This window comes from Lampetra fluviatilis, chromosome 51 (assembly GCF_964198595.1).
Source record: "Lampetra fluviatilis chromosome 51, kcLamFluv1.1, whole genome shotgun sequence".
NCBI classification, from domain to species: domain Eukaryota; kingdom Metazoa; phylum Chordata; class Hyperoartia; order Petromyzontiformes; family Petromyzontidae; genus Lampetra; species Lampetra fluviatilis.
This window is the reverse complement of record NC_136325.1, coordinates 5,744,954-5,763,486: the sequence shown is the minus strand read 5'-3', so window position 1 is coordinate 5,763,486 and position 18,533 is coordinate 5,744,954. Positions and strand designations below refer to the sequence as shown.

Genomic DNA, 18,533 nt, shown 5'->3' with positions numbered 1-18,533 from the left:
CTGATGGCAGTGCTACCACGCTGATACTTCCAGCTGATGCTACCAGCTGATGCTACCAGCTGATACTACCAGCTGATAGAAGTACTATCAGTTGATGCTATCAGCTGAAGGCAGTGCTATGAGGTCAAAATCTCAGGGCTTCGCGGTCGGCGGTCCATCGGCCGCTGCATGGTGTACGAGACTCTTTGTAGACATTTAACCAGTTCAGTAGAACATGTAAGGCTGAACTATTTAATAGGGCTTAGAAGCGACTTGGCTATCACAAATGATATTCTCAACGAAGTGGCTCATTGTCGTGTGGAATTTCATAGCAGCCAAATACTCTGAGCTCACGTTGATTATATATGTGGAGGGAAACACTGGAAGACCCGGAGAAAAATCCATGCCACCACGGGAGAGATAGACACGCAAACTCTAAATATACAGCAGCAGGCGTCAGGGTCGGGATCAAACCCACGACCTCCTGCATACCAGGCGAGGTAGTTAACATCTCCTAGCCACCGTGATGACGATGAGAGAGATACGCAGACTCCAAATATACAGCAGGCGTCAGGGTCGGGATCGAACCCACGACCTCTTTCATACCAGGCGAGGTAGTTAACATCTACTAGCCACCATGATGACGATGAGAGAGAGACGCAGACTCCAAATATACAGCAGGCGTCAGGGTCGGGATCGAACCCACAACCTCCTGTGTACCAGTCGAGGGAGTTAACATCTCATCACCGTGACGCCCGGTGGCTGCCCGTGCTCCCAAACCGTTGCTCTCTCTCTTTCTCTCTCTTTCCGCCTGTCACAATCTGGCCTCCATCCGCTTTCGCAGTGCATCAAGACCTACAACTCGGACTGGCATGTCATCAAGTACAAGTACGAGCCCTACTCGGGGGACGTGCATCGTCTTCCCAGGTAGGCCGCAGGCTCCTCTCTCCACTCCTCGCGGCGTTGCGATCTCGTGTTTGAGATTTCGTGATGGGGGCTTGCGTAACATTTTACATCGAGTTTCGCGTTTTCGTTTTAAGGCCGGGTCTCGGTTTCAAATTTCTCGTTGGGTCTCATGTTTTGGTTTTAAGGCCGGGTGTCACGTTCAGATTTCTCGATGGTCTCGCGTTTTTGTTTTAAGGCCGGGTCTCGCGTTCAGACTTTTCGATGGGTCTCGCGTTTTTGTTTTAACGCTAAGCCTCGCGGCGTTTAGATTTCATGATAGTATTTCACGTTTCAGTTTCAACGCCGGGTGTCGTTGTGTTTAGATTTCCCGATAGCGTCTCGCAGTTTTGGTTTCAACGCCGCGGCGGTCGTGCGGTTGTTCTGTAAACAGAAAGGACCTGCAGACGGACCGGCTCGTGAGTCACCAGTTCGAGATCGATGAGGTCACAGAGAACGACGAGGTGAGATGCCCTTGGCGGAGCGATGGCCACTTTGCCCAATTGAATCCTCCGCATTTATTTTTTCGCACCGATTTAGTTTTTTTCTCCCGTTTAAAAAAAGAAATAAAAGTTGGCTCTCTTTGTTTAACCAAATTCATTCTTGCTCACACATTACATAATTGGGATGGGCAATCAAAAGAAAAACAAACGGCAGTATCGCCACAGCCCTTCCCTACTGGCAGGCTTATGCATGCCCACTTGCAGGCCACTGCCGTGCACTACTTATCTATCATGGGGGACAGCTGGCACTGGGGGTCACCTAGGTCACAGCGGCCGTGTACACACAGCAGCGCCGTGACGCGAGACGTGCAATCGGCGTGCAGAGAGTGGCTGGGAAAACAACACAACTTCTAAAACTATAAAAACAAATCTAGACTTGTTTATTTTACCAGGTAAGGCCCACTGAGGTGCTGTATAGCTCTTTTTCAGAAGCCACGTGACCATCACAAATGATTGCTCAACATTTGGCTTATCATCGTGTGGACATTTATAGCAGCCAGATACTCTAAGTGCACGTAGATTATAAATGTGGACGGGAAAAAGCGGAGGACCCGGAGAAAAATCCACGTGGTCACGGGGAGAGGGACACGCAACCTCCAAATATACAGGCATCATGGTCGGGATTGAACCAATGACCTTCTTAAAACCAGGCGTTTAGAGCATTTGGCTGCTATAAACTTCCACGTGATGATAAGCCACTTCGTTAAGCCACTTCGTTAAGCTATCATGTGATGGCTAGGAAGCTTCTGATAATAAAGAGATATATACAGTAGCTCAGTGGGCCGTACCTGGTAAAATAAAATAAAACATATTTTTTTTAGTTTTAGGCTTGCATACACATCACTGGTCCATACACAGGCACCCATGGACGCACGTTGATGGAGTTGTGGTGAAACCGGCTTCACAGGTAAAGTAAGTTGGTGGTCTCCGCTCAATCGCCAATGGCTGCACGGAAAAAAAAAACATCGATTTAAATTTGGTTTTGCACTTCATTTTGGCTGAATTTCAGCTCTTGAGAATTAAAATGAGCATCAGTGTTTTGACCGGGATTTCATAGGAATGTTGGTGGGAAAGTACGCCCACTGCTGTGTAAAGGATAATAATGCCACTTTTTGAACGATTTTAGTTTTTCATTCCACGTCGCGGCTGTTCTTTGACAGAATGGCCCCCACACAGTTTCGTGAGATTTCCAAATTCCTCATCGCATGACACGATGCGAACCACATCATTGGTAGAAATTCCCTGTGTGTGCATGACCTCTGCGCGTGTCGCCCAGGCTTCCGTGTCCGTGCGTGACCTCTGTGCGTGTCGTCCACCTTTCCGTGTCTGTGCATGACCTCTGTGCGTGTCGTCCACCTTTCCATGTGCGTGCGTGACCTCTGTGCGTGTCGTCCACCTTTCCGTGTGCGTGCGTGACCTCTGCGCGTGTCGTCCACCTTTCCGTGTGCGTGCGTGACCTCTGTGCATGTCGTCCACCTTTCCGTGTCTGTGCATGACCTCTGTGCGTGTCGTCCACCTTTCCGTGTCTGTGCATGACCTCTGTGCGTGTCGTCCACCTTTCCGTGTGCGTGCGTGACCTCTGCGCGTGTCGTCCACCTTTCCGTGTCCGTGCGTGACCTCTGTGCGTGTCGTCCACCTTTCCGTGTCTGTGCATGACCTCTGTGCGTGTCGCCCAGGCTTCCGTGTCCGTGCGTGACCTCTGTCCGTGTCGTCCACCTTTCCGTGTGCGTGCATGACCTCTGTGTGCGTAGTCCACCGTTCCGTGTCTGTGCGTAACCTCTGTGCGTGTCGTCCACTGTTCCGTGTCTGTGCGTGACCTCTGCGCGTGTCGTCCACCTTTCCGTGTCTGTGCGTGACCTCTGCGCGCGTAGTCCACCGTTCCGTGTCTGTGCGTGACCTCTGTGCGTGTCATCCACCGTTCCGTGTCCGTGCGTGACCTCTGTGCGTGTCATCCACCGTTCCGTGTCTGTGCGTGACCTCTGTGCATGTCGCCCAGGATTCCGTGTCTGTGCGTGACCTCTGCGCGCGTGTCGCCCAGGCTTCCGTGTCTGTGCGTGACCTCTGTGCGTGTCATCCACCGTTCCGTGTCTGTGCGTGACCTCTGTGCATGTCGCCCAGGATTCCGTGTCCGTGCGTGACCTCTGCGCGTGTCGCCCAGGCTTCCGTATTCGTGTGTGACCTCTGCGTGTGTCGCCCAGGATTCCGTGTCCGTGGCCTCGCTGAGAAGTGGCGTCACCAAGCAGGGCTGGCTCTACAAGGGCAACTTCACGAGCACGAGCAGCGTGACCATGAAGGTGAGCGATGCGCTCGGAGGCCTGGGCCCAGATTGGAATCCTCACCGCACAGCAGGTAGCATTGCTATCCACTGGCTGTGCTGCTATCAGCTGATAGTATCAGCTGGTACGATTGCTATCAGCTGATCACATTGCTATCAGCTAGTAGTATCAGCTGGTAATATTGCTATCAGCTGATCGCATTGCTATCAGCTAGTAGTATCAGCTGGTACTATTGCTATCAGCTGATCGCATTGCTATCAGCTAGTAGTATCAGCTGGTACTATTGCTATCAGCTGATCGCATTGCTATCAGCCTGTAGTATCAGCTGGTACTATTGCTATCAGCTGGTAGCACTGCTCTCCACTGGTAGCACTGCTATCAGCAAGTGGCACGAGCAGGCAATTGCAGGGCTGCTCCTTTGTCCCCACCGTCCGTTTTTGTCCCCGCGCAGACGTTCAAGCGGAGGTTCTTCCACCTGAGCCAGCAGCCGGACGGGTCGTACGCGCTCAACTTCTACAAGGACGACAAGAGCCTGGCCGAGGCCAAGGGCTCCATCTTCCTGGACGCGTGCCTGGGCGTCGTGCCGGTAGGAACCCGGTGGGCGAGGGGTGGTGGGGGGGGGGGGGTGGGTGGGGGGGGTGTGGGGGGGTGGGGGGGTGTGGGGTGTGGGGGGGCAGGGCCCGGCTGCGGGCAGGACGACGGGCGTGAAGGTTGGTGAGTGTGTACACACGGCGCTGCGTGGACCTAGGTGACCCCCACTGTCAGCTGTCTCCGTGAGCGGCAAGTAGTATGCAGCGGCGGCCTGCAAAGGGGCATAAGCCTGCCACTAGTGGGGGGTGATGCTCCCATTTATATTTGCCTTTCCTAATTGCTTAGTTTGCGAGGATTTTTTTACTAAATTCGGCAAAAAACTGAAACTAAACAATTTATTATTTCGATTTAAATCTTTCGTGACTGCAGGGATTCATCTTCTTGGTTCTTTCGGTAAAGTCACGTAGAAGGGAAATAATAAAATAATACAAATATTAAACAATAAAATTCTCACGACGTTTCAACTGCAACACAAGCAATCATCATCAGGTGTGAAAAACAGCAAAATTATTTCCCTTCTACGTGACTTTACTGAAAGAACCAAGAAGATAAATGTATTATTATTTGACCAGGTAAGGTCCACTGAGCTGTACAGCCTTGTTTGAGAAGTGACCTGGCCACAAATGATCGCTCAACGAAGTGGCTTCTCGCTTGGAAATTTTTCACAGCCAAATACTCTTGACAAACGTGACGTCGATTCTAAATCTGGAGGGGAAAAACCGGAGGACCCGGAGAAGAAAAATCTACGTGGCCACGATGAGGGACAGAGAGAACAACGGGCGTCAGGGTCAGGTTCGAACCCACGACCTCCTGCATACCAGGCGAGGTCGCTAACATTTCCGAGCCACTGTGATGATGATGAGAGAGAGATACAAACCCCAAATATACAGCAGCAGGCCTTAGGGTCAGGTTCGAATCTTCGACCTCCTGCGTACCAGGCGAGGTCACTAACATCTCCTAGCCACCGTAATGATGATGAGAGAGAGACGCAAACCCCAAATAAACAGCAGGCCTTAGGGTCAGGTTCGAACCCACGACCTCCTGCGTACCAGGCGAGGTCACTAACATCTCCTAGCCACCGTAATGATGATGAGCGAGAGACGCAAACAGCAGGCCTTAGGGTCGGCTTCGAACCCACGACCTCCTGCATACCAGCCGAGGTCGCTGATATCTCCTAGCCACTGCGGCAAACGTGAACCAAGCCTCCGCCAGCGCGCGTCCTGAACGCCCCGCTGCCATCGTCATCGCGGCCCACAGCGTCCGCCGCTAGAAGCGCAACCTTCTGCTCCCCCCCACCACCACCCCCACCACCGGCGTGTCCCCGCCTGACGCCGTCGCTTTGCCGCCGCGGTTGTCGTCAGAACGCGAGGCTGCGGCGCCACGCGTTCGAGCTCAAGATGATGGACCGCAGCAGCGTGGTGCTGGCGGCGGAGAGCGATGCCGAGGTGGACGAGTGGAGGGCCCTGCTCCACAAGGTGCTGCAGGGCCAGTTCGAGGCGGCCATGCAGGAAAACAAGGCCCAGGAGGTGGACAGGAGGAGTCGAGGTGCGTGGACGTCCGGAGTCTCTCTTGTTCTTTGCCGGCAGAGAGACGCTCTGTCTGTCTGTTGTCCCGAGGGCCTCATCGGTGTCGGGGACTGCCTAATGTCTAGAGAGCCCAACGGAGACTAGGACTGTCTGTTGTTTAGAGACCTCATCAGTGTCTGGGACTGTCTGTCTATTGTTTAGAGATCCTATCAGAGACCGCATCAGAGACCACTCTGTCTATTGTTTAGAGACCTCATCAGTGTCTGGGACTGTCTGTCTGTTGTTTAGAGACCCCATCAGAGACCGCTCTGTCTGTCTATTGTCTAGAGACCACAACAGAGACCAGTCTGTCAGTCTATTGTCTCGAGACCCCAACAGAGACTAGGACTGTCTGTCTATTGTTTAGAGACCCCATCAGAGACCACTCTGTTTGTCTATTGTCTAGACACCCCATTAGACCACCGATCGGTCAGTCTATTGTTTCGAGACCCCATCAGTGACCAGGTCTGTCAGTCTATTGTCTAGAGACCCCATCAGAGACCAGTCTGTCAGTCTATTGTCTAGAGACTCCATCAGAGACCAGTCTGTCAGTCTATTGTCTAGAGACCCCATCAGAGACCAGTCTGTCAGTCTATTGTCTAGGGACCCCATCAGAGACCAGTCTGTCAGTCTATTGTCTAGAGACTCCATCAGAGACCAGTCTGTCAGTCTATTATCTAGAGACCCCATCAGAGACCGGTCTGTCAGTCTATTGTCTAGAGACCCCATCAGTGACCAGGTCTGTCAGTCTATTGTCTAGAGACCCCATCAGAGACCAGTCTGTCTGTCTATTGTCTAGAGACCCCAACAGAGACCAGTTGTGATTCGTACATCTGTTTGCATGAAGGCTCCATGCCGTACGGATGGGATGTCAAAGCAAAGTGGGTTTAACGAGTTCAAGGATATTGCTGAAAGGATGTTGCAAAGATGCTCAGAAACACGACCATAGAACGCTACATCAGTGTACACAAGCAGAGTGGGAGTGCATGAATAATTGTGTGTTGTGGTCATTGTATTGTCGATAGTGGTGGTGTTGATTAATAGCACTTTCCCCAGCAGCGTTGGTGTTGATGATAGTGGTGGTTGTCCTAATTAAACATGATCTGGCGTGGTACTGACCATACCGCCCCCTCGTGTGCCATGTAGGCCTTAATAGGCGCCCGCTAACAGCACTCGCTCCAACAGTCTGTATGGCTACACGGGGGATATTTGCCTTTTGTCTGGTGGTGTCAATGATGACAGTGGTGGTGATAGTCCCAATAGTGGTGGTTATGATGGCGTTGGTGATGCTGGTTGTAGGGATAATACTGGTTGTTTTGTTTATGGCTGTATTTATGGTGGCGTTGATGAGCGTTGTAGAGGGGATGGTGGTGGTGATTTCTTAGCGATTTGTCCACCGTGTGCTCTTGTGCAGATGACAGCGATTGCCCTGATGCAGCGGAGTCGTGCGAGAGCTCCGATATTCAGCTGCAGCTCGTCACGGTGAGTCTCGCGTACTGACCAGACTCACGCTGAGTCTCGGGGTGAGTATCAGGGTGAGTGTCAGGGTGAGTCTCAGGGTGAGTCTCAGGGTGAGTGTCAGGATGAGTCTCAGGGTGAGTCTCAGGGTGAGTCTCAGGGTGAGTGTCAGGGTGAGTCTCAGGGTGAGTGTCAGGGTGAGTGTCAGGGTGAGTCTCAGGGTGAGTGTCAGGGTGAGTGTCAGGGTGAGTCTCAGGGTGAGTCTCAGGGTGAGTCTCAGGGTGAGTGTCAGGGTGAGTCTCAGGGTGAGTGTCAGGATGAGTGTCAGGGTGAGTCTCGGGGTGAGTCTCAGGGTGAGTCTCAGGGTGAGTCTCACTGCCGGTCATGGTACAGAGCTGCTACAGTGACCATTCTTATTCTATCACCGGCCACATGTCGATGTTTAACACGCACCAGACTCGGCTCTCCACCGGTCATTCCCGGTTGCCACTAACCGTTAAGTTAGGCCCGCTGCCGCCCGCTCGTCTGCCAGGGCCATTCTCCCCCGGCGGCAAAGTGGTGCACCTCCCGAGAGCTCCACCTAGACCGGGGTGGTTTCTGCGCGGCGAGATGCCGAGTAGCCCGGCGGAATGGGGGGATCATGTCGGGGGTGCGATGTCTCCTGCGCGCAGGATGCCAAGACGCACGAGGAGACGACGAGGGTGAGCAGGAAGGAGGGCCGGCTGAACGTGTTCGTGCTCACCCCCGAGATGCAGGTAGTCCCAACGATCGTTTCACTCCGCGATCGCTCGCCGGGTTCGTGTCGCGAACGTTTTCGTCCAGCTGTTTACTGGTATTGCCGTGCTCTAGGCCTCGACAAGGTAAGGTAATTGTACCCTTTTTACCGGGTAAAAGGGTAAAGGGTAAAGGTGTCGACATGCCAAGGGGTAAGGGTAAAAGGTAGGGTAAAAGGTAGGCTCGTTGCTTTTTACCTTTTACCTTAACTGCTAAAGGGTTAAAGGTAGGGTAGAGTGATTGTATTGTGGTAAGGTAAAAGGTAGGGTAAAGGTAGGCTCGTTGTTTTTACACTTTTACCTTACCTTGCCGAGGCCTACCGTGCTCTGAGGAATTTGGCGGGATGTTAACTACCTCTCCTGCCATGCAGGAGGTCGTGGGTTCGAGCCCGGCCCTGACCGCTGCTGTTATATTTTTCTCTTCCCGTGGTCGTGTGGATTTTTCTCCGGGTGCCTCTGGTTTTTCCCTCCACGTTTGGAGATATATGGGCTTCGATTATCTTGACCGCGATACACTTCCACATGATGCAAGCCACTTTGTTGAGCTATTATTTGTGGCCAAGTCGCATCTGAATACGAGCTATACAGCTCAGTGGTCTTTACCTTTTATTTTACAAGGTCACATTCATTGCACACAAAGTGCTTGCCACAAATGAACCACAATACCCTTGCTGACCTCGTCAAGGAGCAATCACCATCACGCTAAATCCGATCATCCTCACAGCAGCGGCTTCTGGCTAGCCATCGCACGAAAGACGGCAACTGCATCGCACGCTTTCAGAAGCGCTTCCGCGGCCGTCTGGAACGCTCTTCCTTCCGATATTAGGAAGCCGCTGGAGCTATGCACTTTCAAATAATCTTAATTGAGAACGAATTACTTCAGAACCGCTATTTGGGTGTCAGTTTGTTGTCCTTTCCACTCCACCTCCGGTGCGAAACACGTTGAACATTACCGGTAAAAAAATAAAAACGATTCAGTCGTTTAGCTTCTGTGCCGAGCGGGATTGCTTGTTGGCTTGAGCTGCTCTTTAACGCCTCCCCTGTGACCTCGCTGCACCGGTGCCGCCCCCCCACCCCTCCATCCTGCCCGCAGAGGATGAGCCCCATGGTGGGCGAGGCGGAGCGGGAGGCGAGGCCGCCGCGGGAGAAGAGAGCGACGCGGCTTCTCGTCTCCTGCCTGGGCTTCAACCTCGCCGTGCAGGCCTGCTTCTCCGACAGCGGAGGCGTCAAGAGCAACGTACGGATCACCCCACATAAAAAAAACAACAACAACAAAAAACACATCAAAAATAAACTTGTATATGTAATTTTTTTTGTTATGAAAAATAAAAAAATTGCGCCATTGGCAAGATCACCGTGAGAGGGACCCAGCGACGCGGAGAGTTGCGGTTCTAAAAAAATTATAACTCCTGAATTATGTATTTGGGAAGGAAAGAATTACAGCATTGCCCCCCCCCCAGCTACTGGCAGGCTTATGTTCACTTGCAGGCCACTGCTGTTTACGACTTGTCACTCACAGTGGACACCCCGTAGGTGTCCACTGTGCATTTCGTCATTTGCTTCCACTTTCCTCGGCCTTTGCGTCAATATGGCTCAAGTAGTGGCCACATCTTTCTGGCACCAACCTGTCATGTCTTCCTCAAGCCATTCTCCGTCAGGTCTTCCTCTCTTTCCGATTCCTTACATTTTGTCCGAACAACAACAACAAACACACTTTTATTTTTTCTGTTGTTGTCCACCCTACAAATAGTGCCAGTTTCCTTCTCATCACCACCTGCATCATCAGGTGGTCTTCTATGTGCGACCGAAACGTCGTGGTTATTTTAATTTTATTATAATTGTAATATTTTTTATTCCACGTGACTTTACCGAAAGAACCAAAGAATATGAATTCCTGCAGTCACGAAAGTATTAAGTCAAAACTTTTTCTAACTTCTTCTTTGGTCACTCATTGGCTAGTTGAGTACAGGATGAAGTAAAACTAAAACGAATAGAAAGAATGTTATTTTACCAGGTAAGGCCCACTAAGCTATGTAGCTCTTTTTCAGAAGTGACCTGGCCACAAATGATAGCTCAACGAAGTGGCTTATCACGTGGAAATGTATAGCAGCCAAATACTCTAAATGCACGTCGATTCCAAATGTGGAGGGAAAAACCGGAGGATCCGGAGAAAAATCCGCACGCCCACGGGCAGAGATAGAGAGAGAACGCGCAAACTCCAAACATACAACAGGCGTCAGGGTCGGGATCGAACCCACGACCTCCTGCATACGGAGCGAGGTAAAAAAGTTTAGCTGGAGGCATATTATATTTTTTGCGACATAGAATTGTAATGTATGACTAACTGTTAGTAGCTCAGCTTATTGGAGAGTATATTTAGTATATTGATGACACAGATGTAGTTTATATTTTATTTTTTTACGTGGTGGTATAGCTGCTGCAGCTCCATACTATTAACATTCCTTCCCTTTATTAAGCTAACCCTACTCCCTCCCTTTGATGCTGCTAATCCTGCATACTGCATAATGCACGGGCATAATATGACTTTGAAACCCCCTACCCACCTCCTACGCATTCCATAAGTAGTGACTAATCCCATATCTGCATTTCCCATAAATATGCTAAATTCCTCTTGATATGTAAATTCCTTTGTCAAGGCGCTTTTCCCCCTCCAACCCAGCTTAAATATACGCTGCCAAGCCTGGTGGTGTTTCATTCAGACGCTGTCTTTCCGACAGACCTGTTCTTCACCTGAGGACGGCTGCTTGCGTTGTGGCCGAAACGTCGTGAGAATTGTATTTTATTATGTTTTATTTTTATTATTTTATTATTTCCCTTCTACGCGACTTTACCAAAAGAACCAAAAAGAAGGAGCGAGGTAGTTAACATCTCGCCTCCGCTCCCCAGGTGGAGCCGTTCTTCATCACGCTGGCCCTGTACGACCTTCGCACGGCGAGGAAGATCTCGGCCGACTTCCACGCCGACCTCAACCCCCCGGCCGTGCGGGAGCTGCTGGGCGGCGGCGCGTCGCCCGCGGTGCAGGCCAACGGCGACGTGGCGACGGCCGCCGGCGGACAGGCCCGGCGGCCCGGGGAGCCTGCCCCGCCTAGCCTGCCCACCGAGGCGCTGCTGTACCCCACTCAGGCGAGTTTGGGCTCGCGGTGGGAGCGCCGGTGATATGTGTAATGTGCGTGTGTGTGTAACGTGTCTTTGTGTATGAGTGAGTGTGTGTGTCTGTTGTGGGGAGCGGTGGTGTAGCGGTTAGCGCGCTGTGCTACGCTATGAACCCGGCGACCCGAGTTTGATTCCCGCTCACGGCCAACACCGGTGACGATTATCTGAACCAGTCCTGGGCCTCGCCTAGGTCGACTCAGCCTCAAATGAGTACCTGGTGCGGTGTGTAAACATCGCCACTAGGGAGACAAAGGTGGTCGGGCGTGGTGCTGGCCACCCACCCCCTCGTGTACCGTTGCGGCCTTCATAGGTGCTCGCTAACAGCACTTGCCCCTACAGTCTGTTAAGGCTATATGGGGGATCTTTGTTGTGGGGAGCGGTAGTGTAGTGGCTAGCACGCTGCGCTACGAACCCGGCGACCCGTGTTCAATTCCCGCTCACGGCCAACACCGGTGACGATTATCTGAAAAGCTCTTGGGCCTCCGATACGAAGACTCGGCCTCAAATGAGCACCTGGTGCGGTGTGTAAACACGTTATCGATAGGTGGAGACTAACCCAGCGAGCCACTGAGTGATTCGGTGAGGGCTGGATCATGACCGACCCTGACCAGTTCACTCTTGAGCTCTGTTGGGTACGGCCATCGCCACTGGGGAGACAAAGGCGGTTTGGGCGTGGTGCTGGCCACCCACCCACCCACCCCTTCGTGTCCCGTGCAAAGCCTTCATAGGTTCTCACGAACAATACTTGCCCCAACGGTCTGCTAAGACTATACGGGGGATATTTGTCTTTGTATATGTCTGTGTGTGTAATATGTGTGTGTGTAACGCGTGTGTGTGTAACGTGTGTGTGTGTAATGTCTATGTGTAATGCACGCGTGTGTGCAATGTGTGTGTTTAATGTGTGTGTAATGTGTGAATGTATTGTTATTCTCAGGTTTTTTCGGTAAAGTCACGTAGGTAAAAACATTAAAATTAATGAAAGTAAAATAAAACAAAACAAAATAAAATTCACGACGTTTCGGAGGCAACACAAGTGACGGTCCCACCTGATGACGGAGACTTGTGTTGCCTCCGAAACGTCGTGAATTTTATTTTGTTTTGTTTTATTTTACTTTCATTAATTTTAATGTTTTTACCTACGTGACTTTACCGAAAAAACCTGAGAATATGAATCATTGCAGTCACGAAAGCTTCAAATCTAGAATGAATGTATTGTGTGTGTGTAACGTGTGTATGTGTAATATGTGTGTAACGTGTTTGTGTGTAACATGTGTGTAACGTGTGTATGTGTAACGTGTGTGTAACGTGTGTATGTGTAATATGTGTATAACGTGTTTGTGTGTAACGTGTGTGTAACGTGTGTGTAACGTGTGTATGTGTAGTGTGTGTGTAACGTGTGTGTGTGTAACGTGTGTGTGTGTAACGTGTGCATGTGTGTGTAACGTGTGTGTGTGCAACGTGTGTGTGTGTGTGTAACGTGTGTGTGTGCAACGTGTGTGTGTGTAACGTGTGCATGTGTGTGTAACGTGTGTGTGTGTAACGTGTGTGTGTGTGTGTAACGTGTGTGTGTGCAACGTGTGTGTGTGTAACGTGTGCATGTGTGTGTAACGCGTGTGTGTGTAACGTCTGTGTGTGTAACGTGTGTGTGTGTAACGTGTGTGTGTGTAACGTCTGTGTGTGTAACGTGTATGTGTGTAACGTGTGTGTGTGCAACGTGTGCATGTGTGTGTAACGCGTGTGTGTGTAACGTCTGTGTGTGTAACGTGTGTGTGTGTAACGTGTGTGTGTGTAACGTGTGTGTGTGTAACGTCTGTGTGTGCAACGTGTGTGTGTGTAACGTGTGTGTGTGTAACGTGTGTGTGTGTAACGTCTGTGTGTGCAACGTGTGTGTGTGTAACGTGTGTGTGTGTAACGTGTGTGTGTGTAACGTCTGTGTGTGCAACGTGTGTGTGTGTAACGCGTGTGTGTGTAACGTCTGTGTGTGTAACGTGTGTGTGTGTAACGTGTGTGTGTGTAACGTGTGCATGTGTGTGTAACGCGTGTGTGTGTAACGCGTGTGTGTGTAACGTGTGCGTGTGTGACGTCTGTGTGTGTAACGTGTGTGTGTGTAACGTGTGTGTGTGTAACGTCTGTGTGTGTAACGTGTATGTGTGTAACGTGTGTGTGTGTAACGTCTGTGTGTGTAACGTGTATGTGTGTAACGTGTGTGTGTGTAACGTGTGCATGTGTGTGTAACGCGTGTGTGTGTAACGCGTGTGTGTGTAACGTGTGTGTGTGTAACGTGTGCATGTGTGTGTAACGTGTGTGTGTGTAACGCGTGTGTGTGTAACGTGTGTGTGTGTAACGTGTGTGTGTGTGTGTAACGTGTGTGTGTGTGTGCAACGTGTGTGTGTGTAACGTGCGTGTGTGTGTAACGTGTGCGTGTGTGCGTAACGCGTGTGTGTGTGTGTAACGTGTGCGTGTGTGTGTAACGCGTGCGTGTGTGTAACGTGTGCGTGTGTGTGTAACGCGCGCGTGTGTGTGCGTGCGCTGCAGGCCGTGTTCACGGTGTGCGACCCGCACCCGGACGTGCTGCTGCTCGTGCGCGTGGAGAAGGTGCTGCAGGGCAGCGTGGCGCAGTGCACCGAGCCGTACCTCCGCGCCGACGACACGGGCAAGGTGGTGACCCCCCCCCCACCGCTCCCCACCCCGACCCTGCCGGGCACGCTGCGCCATCTCTCAAACACTTTTTTTTATTTTGCCGTCGACCGATACTGGCGCGTCGTCGTCGGACAACCCCACGCGGTTCGCTCGCGCTGCGCCGGGAGGTCAAACCAAACCGGGCGAATTCTGGACGGCAAGTGTGGTGTGCTGTGTTTGTGTGTGCTGTGTGTGAGCTGTGTGTGTGCTGTGTGCGTGCTGTGTGTGTGAGCTGTGTGTGTGCTGTGTGTGCTGTGTGTCAACTGTGTGTGTGAGCTGTTTGTGTGTGCTGTGTGTCAACTGTGTGTGTATGCTGTGTGTGCTGTGTGTGTACTGTGTGTGCTGTGTGTGAACTGTGTGTGCTGTGTGAGCTGTGTGTGAGCTGTGTGTGTGTGCTGTGTGTGCTGTGTGTGAGCTGTGTGTGTGTGCTGTGTGTGCTGTGTGTGCTGTGTGTGTATGCTGTGTGTGTGCTGTGTGTGTGTGCTGTGTGTGTGCTGTGTGTGTTTGCTATATGGGGCCAGGTTGCTTCTGAAAAAGAGCTACATGGCTCAGTGGGGCCTTAGCTGGTAACATCAACAATAGTTGCACCATCCTCTCCCTCTCACCCCCACTCCCTGCCCGTCCAGGTTGCCCAGAAGTTGGTGAAGCAAATGCGGCAGTACTGTGGCCGTATGGGCCAGTATCACATGCCATTCAGCTGGGCGTTCAGGTGCGCTCACACGCACACGCACTCGTACCAACGTCATAACCGCCATCGTCATCATCATCATTGTCATCATCAAGACGGTCACCGCATTGCACGCTTTCAGGTGCGCTTCTGCGGCCGTCTGGAATGCTCTTCCCCCTGATATTAGGAAACCATTGGGAGCGATGCGTGTTTAAATGATCTGGATTGAAAACTCATTTCTTTAGAGCTGCTTTTTAATTTTAGTTTGCTGTCCTTCCCCCGCACCTCCGACTGGCACGCTTGGCTACGCACGGCGCGAAAAAAGTTCGACACGCACACATCACCGTCGTCGTCGCAGCCTCGCGTCACCGTGCTGGGCACCGCTCGCGTGCGCTCCTGCACCCACCCGCCCCCTCCGTCTCCCCCTCCTCGTACCCCCCCCCGCCACCCTCCCGCGCGCGCGCCGCAGGCCTCTCTTCCGCGACGTCAACGGGGCGCTGGACAAGGCCGCCTCCTTCTCCCCGCTCTTCCGCCAGGACGCGGGCAGGACGTCGAGCGACGACTGGCTCCGTGCGCTCGTCGACGTGCACAAGTACGCGACGCGGAGGGGCGCACGGTGGCGCGACGCGGACGATTTGCCCCCAGCGCGGTGCCACGGCGCTCACCGGCACAGAGCTGCCGACCGCTTAGTCGACCATTGGGTATTTGTGCGAGTCTATGAGTCTCTACGTGAGTCTATGAGTCTCTACGTGAGTCTATGAGTCTCTACGTGAGACTATGAGTCTCCACGTGAGTCTATGAGTCTCCACGTGAGTCTATGAGTCTCTACGTGAGTCTATGGGTCTCTACGTGAGTCTATGAGTCTCCACGTGAGTCTATGCGTCTCCACGTGAGTCTATGAGTCTCCACGTGAGTCTATGAGTCTCTACGTGAGTCTATGGGTCTCCACGTGAGTCTATGAGTCTCTATGTGAGTCTATGAGTCTCTACGCTAGTCTATGAGTCTCCACGTGAGTCTATGAGTCTCTACGTGAGTCTATGGGTCTCCACGTGAGTCTATGAGTCTCTATGTGAGTCTATGAGTCTCCACGTGAGTCTATGCGTCTCCACGTGAGTCTATGAGTCTCCACGTGAGTCTATGAGTCTCTACGTGAGTCTATGGGTCTCCACGTGAGTCTATGAGTCTCTACGTGAGTCTATGGGTCTCTACGTGAGTCTATGAGTCTCTACGCTAGTCTATGAGTCTCCACGTGAGTCTATGAGTCTCCACGTGAGTCTATGAGTCTCCACGTGAGTCTATGAGTCTCTACGTGAGTCTATGAGTCTCCACGTGAGTCTATGAGTCTCCACGTGAGTCTATGAGTCTCCACGTGAGTCTATGCGTCTCCACGTGAGTCTATGAGTCTCCACGTGAGTCTATGAGTCTCCACGTGAGTCTATGAGTCTCCACGTGAGTCTATGAGTCTCTACGTGAGTCTATGGGTCTCCACGTGAGTCTATGAGTCTCTATGTGAGTCTATGAGTCTCCACGTGAGTCTATGCGTCTCCACGTGAGTCTATGAGTCTCCACGTGAGTCTATGAGTCTCTACGTGAGTCTATGGGTCTCCACGTGAGTCTATGAGTCTCTACGTGAGTCTATGGGTCTCTACGTGAGTCTATGAGTCTCTACGCTAGTCTATGAGTCTCCACGTGAGTCTATGAGTCTCCACGTGAGTCTATGAGTCTCCACGTGAGTCTATGAGTCTCTACGTGAGTCTATGAGTCTCCACGTGAGTCTATGAGTCTCCACGTGAGTCTATGAGTCTCCACGTGAGTCTATGCGTCTCCACGTGAGTCTATGAGTCTCCACGTGAGTCTATGAGTCTCCACGTGAGTCTATGAGTCTCCACGTGAGTCTATGAGTCTCTACGTGAGTCTATGAGTCTCCACGTGAGTCTATGCGTCTCCACGTGAGTCTATGAGTCTCCACGTGAGTCTATGCGTCTCCACGTGAGTCTATGAGTCTCCACATGAGTCTATGGGTCTCTACGTGAGTCTATGAGTCTCCACGTGAGTCTATGCGTCTCCACGTGAGTCTACGAGTCTCCACATGAGTCTATGAGTCTCCACGTGAGTCTATGAGTCTCCACGTGAGTCTATGAGTCTCCACATGAGTCTATGAGTCTCTATGTGAGTCTATGGGTCTCTACGTGAGTCTATGCGTCTCCACGTGAGTCTATGAGTCTCCACATGAGTCTATGAGTCTCTACGTGAGTCTATGAGTCTCCACGTGAGTCTATGCGTCTCCACGTGAGTCTATGAGTCTCCACATGAGTCTATGAGTCTCTACGTGAGTCTATGAGTCTCCACGTGAGTCTATGAGTCTCCACATGAGTCTATGAGTCTCTACGTGAGTCTATGAGTCTCTACGTGAGTCTATGAGTCTCCACGTGAGTCTATGAGTCTCCACATGAGTCTATGAGTCTCCACGTGAGTCTATGAGTCTCCACGTGAGTCTATGAGTCTCTACGTGAGTCTATGAGTCTCCACGTGAGTCTATGAGTCTCTACGTGAGTCTATGAGTCTCCACGTGAGTCTATGAGTCTCTACGTGAGTCTATGAGTCTCCACGTTAGTCTATGAGTCTCCACGTGAGTCTATGAGTCTCTACGTGAGTCTATGAGTCTCCACGTGAGTCTATGAGTCTCTACGTGAGTCTATGAGTCTCCACGTGAGTCTATGAGTCTCTACGTGAGTCTATGCGTCTCCACGTGAGTCTATGGGTCTCTTCGTGAGTCTGAGTCTCCACGTGAGTCTATGGGTCTCTTCGTGAGTCTATGAGTCTCCACGTGAGTCTATGAGTCTCTACGTGAGTCTATGAGTCTCCACGTGAGTCTATGAGTCTCTACGTGAGTCTATGAGTCTCTACGTGAGTCTATGGGTCTCTACGTGAGTCTATGAGTCTCTACGTGAGTCTATGAGTCTCCACGTGAGTCTATGAGTCTCTACGTGAGTCTATGAGTCTCTACGTGAGTCTATGAGTCTCTACGTGAGTCTATGAGTCTCCACGTGAGTCTATGGGTCTCTACGTGAGTCTATGGGTCTCTACGTGAGTCTATGAGTCTCTACGTGAGTCTATGAGTCTCCACGTGAGTCTATGGGTCTCTACGTGAGTCTATGAGTCTCCACGTGAGTCTATGAGTCTCTACGTGAGTCTATGAGTCTCCACGTGAGTCTATGTGTCTCTATGTGAGTCTATGAGTCTCTACGTGAGTCTATGAGTCTCCACGTGAGTCTATGAGTCTCTACGTGAGTCTATGAGTCTCTACGTGAGTCTATGCGTCTCCACGTGAGTCTATGGGTCTCTACGTGAGTCTATGAGTCTCTACGTGAGTCTATGAGTCTCTATGTGAGTCTATGGGTCTCTACGTGAGTCTATGAGTCTCTACGTGAGTCTATGCGTCTCCTCGTGAGTCTACGAGTCTTCGCGTGAATCTGAGTCTGCACGTGGGTTCGATCCCGACCCTGATGCCTGTTGGATATTTGGAGTTTGCGTGTCTCTTTCCCCGTGGTCCTGTGGATTTTTCTCTGGTTCCCTACGATTTTCCCTACGTGCGTTCAGAGTATTTGGCTGCTATAAATGTCCCCATCACAAGCAACTTCGTTGGGCTATAATTTGTGGCCATGTCACAAATAGGTATAGAATGTTTTCAACCCAAAATCGCGAAAAGGGAATTCCCTGTTGTTTTACAACGAAGGTGAAAAGCGTCGATGCCTTGTCTCCGTCCGTCTCTCACAAACGGGTGAAGGAGCGACGCTCGCAATAAAGAGCGGAGCGTGGGTGGATGATGAACACATGCGGCGGGGTGGCACAGTGGGCAGCACAGGTGGTGCATGCGCCCGTCATCTCAGTCAGTTTACATCATGGCACCAGGCCTTGTCCCGGGA

General features: G+C 51.5%; 1 protein-coding gene across 1 annotated transcript in view; it reads left to right on the top strand.

Moving 5' to 3' along the window:
* Window positions 1-718: 718 nt before the first annotated feature.
* LOC144948832 (dedicator of cytokinesis protein 9-like) overlaps window positions 719-18,533 on the top strand; it is a gene marked incomplete at its 5' end in the record, with an annotated part of 71,846 nt that continues 54,031 nt past the window's right edge. Inside the window, 12 exons of the mRNA XM_078878483.1 lie at window positions 719-906; window positions 1,316-1,385; window positions 3,623-3,718; window positions 4,152-4,286; window positions 5,653-5,836; window positions 7,271-7,338; window positions 7,986-8,069; window positions 9,181-9,324; window positions 10,995-11,231; window positions 13,797-13,919; window positions 14,567-14,649; window positions 15,077-15,256. Of these exons, the coding sequence (XP_078734609.1) occupies window positions 719-906; window positions 1,316-1,385; window positions 3,623-3,718; window positions 4,152-4,286; window positions 5,653-5,836; window positions 7,271-7,338; window positions 7,986-8,069; window positions 9,181-9,324; window positions 10,995-11,231; window positions 13,797-13,919; window positions 14,567-14,649; window positions 15,077-15,256 (1,592 nt within the window). The remainder of the gene's footprint in view (window positions 907-1,315; window positions 1,386-3,622; window positions 3,719-4,151; window positions 4,287-5,652; window positions 5,837-7,270; window positions 7,339-7,985; window positions 8,070-9,180; window positions 9,325-10,994; window positions 11,232-13,796; window positions 13,920-14,566; window positions 14,650-15,076; window positions 15,257-18,533) is intronic.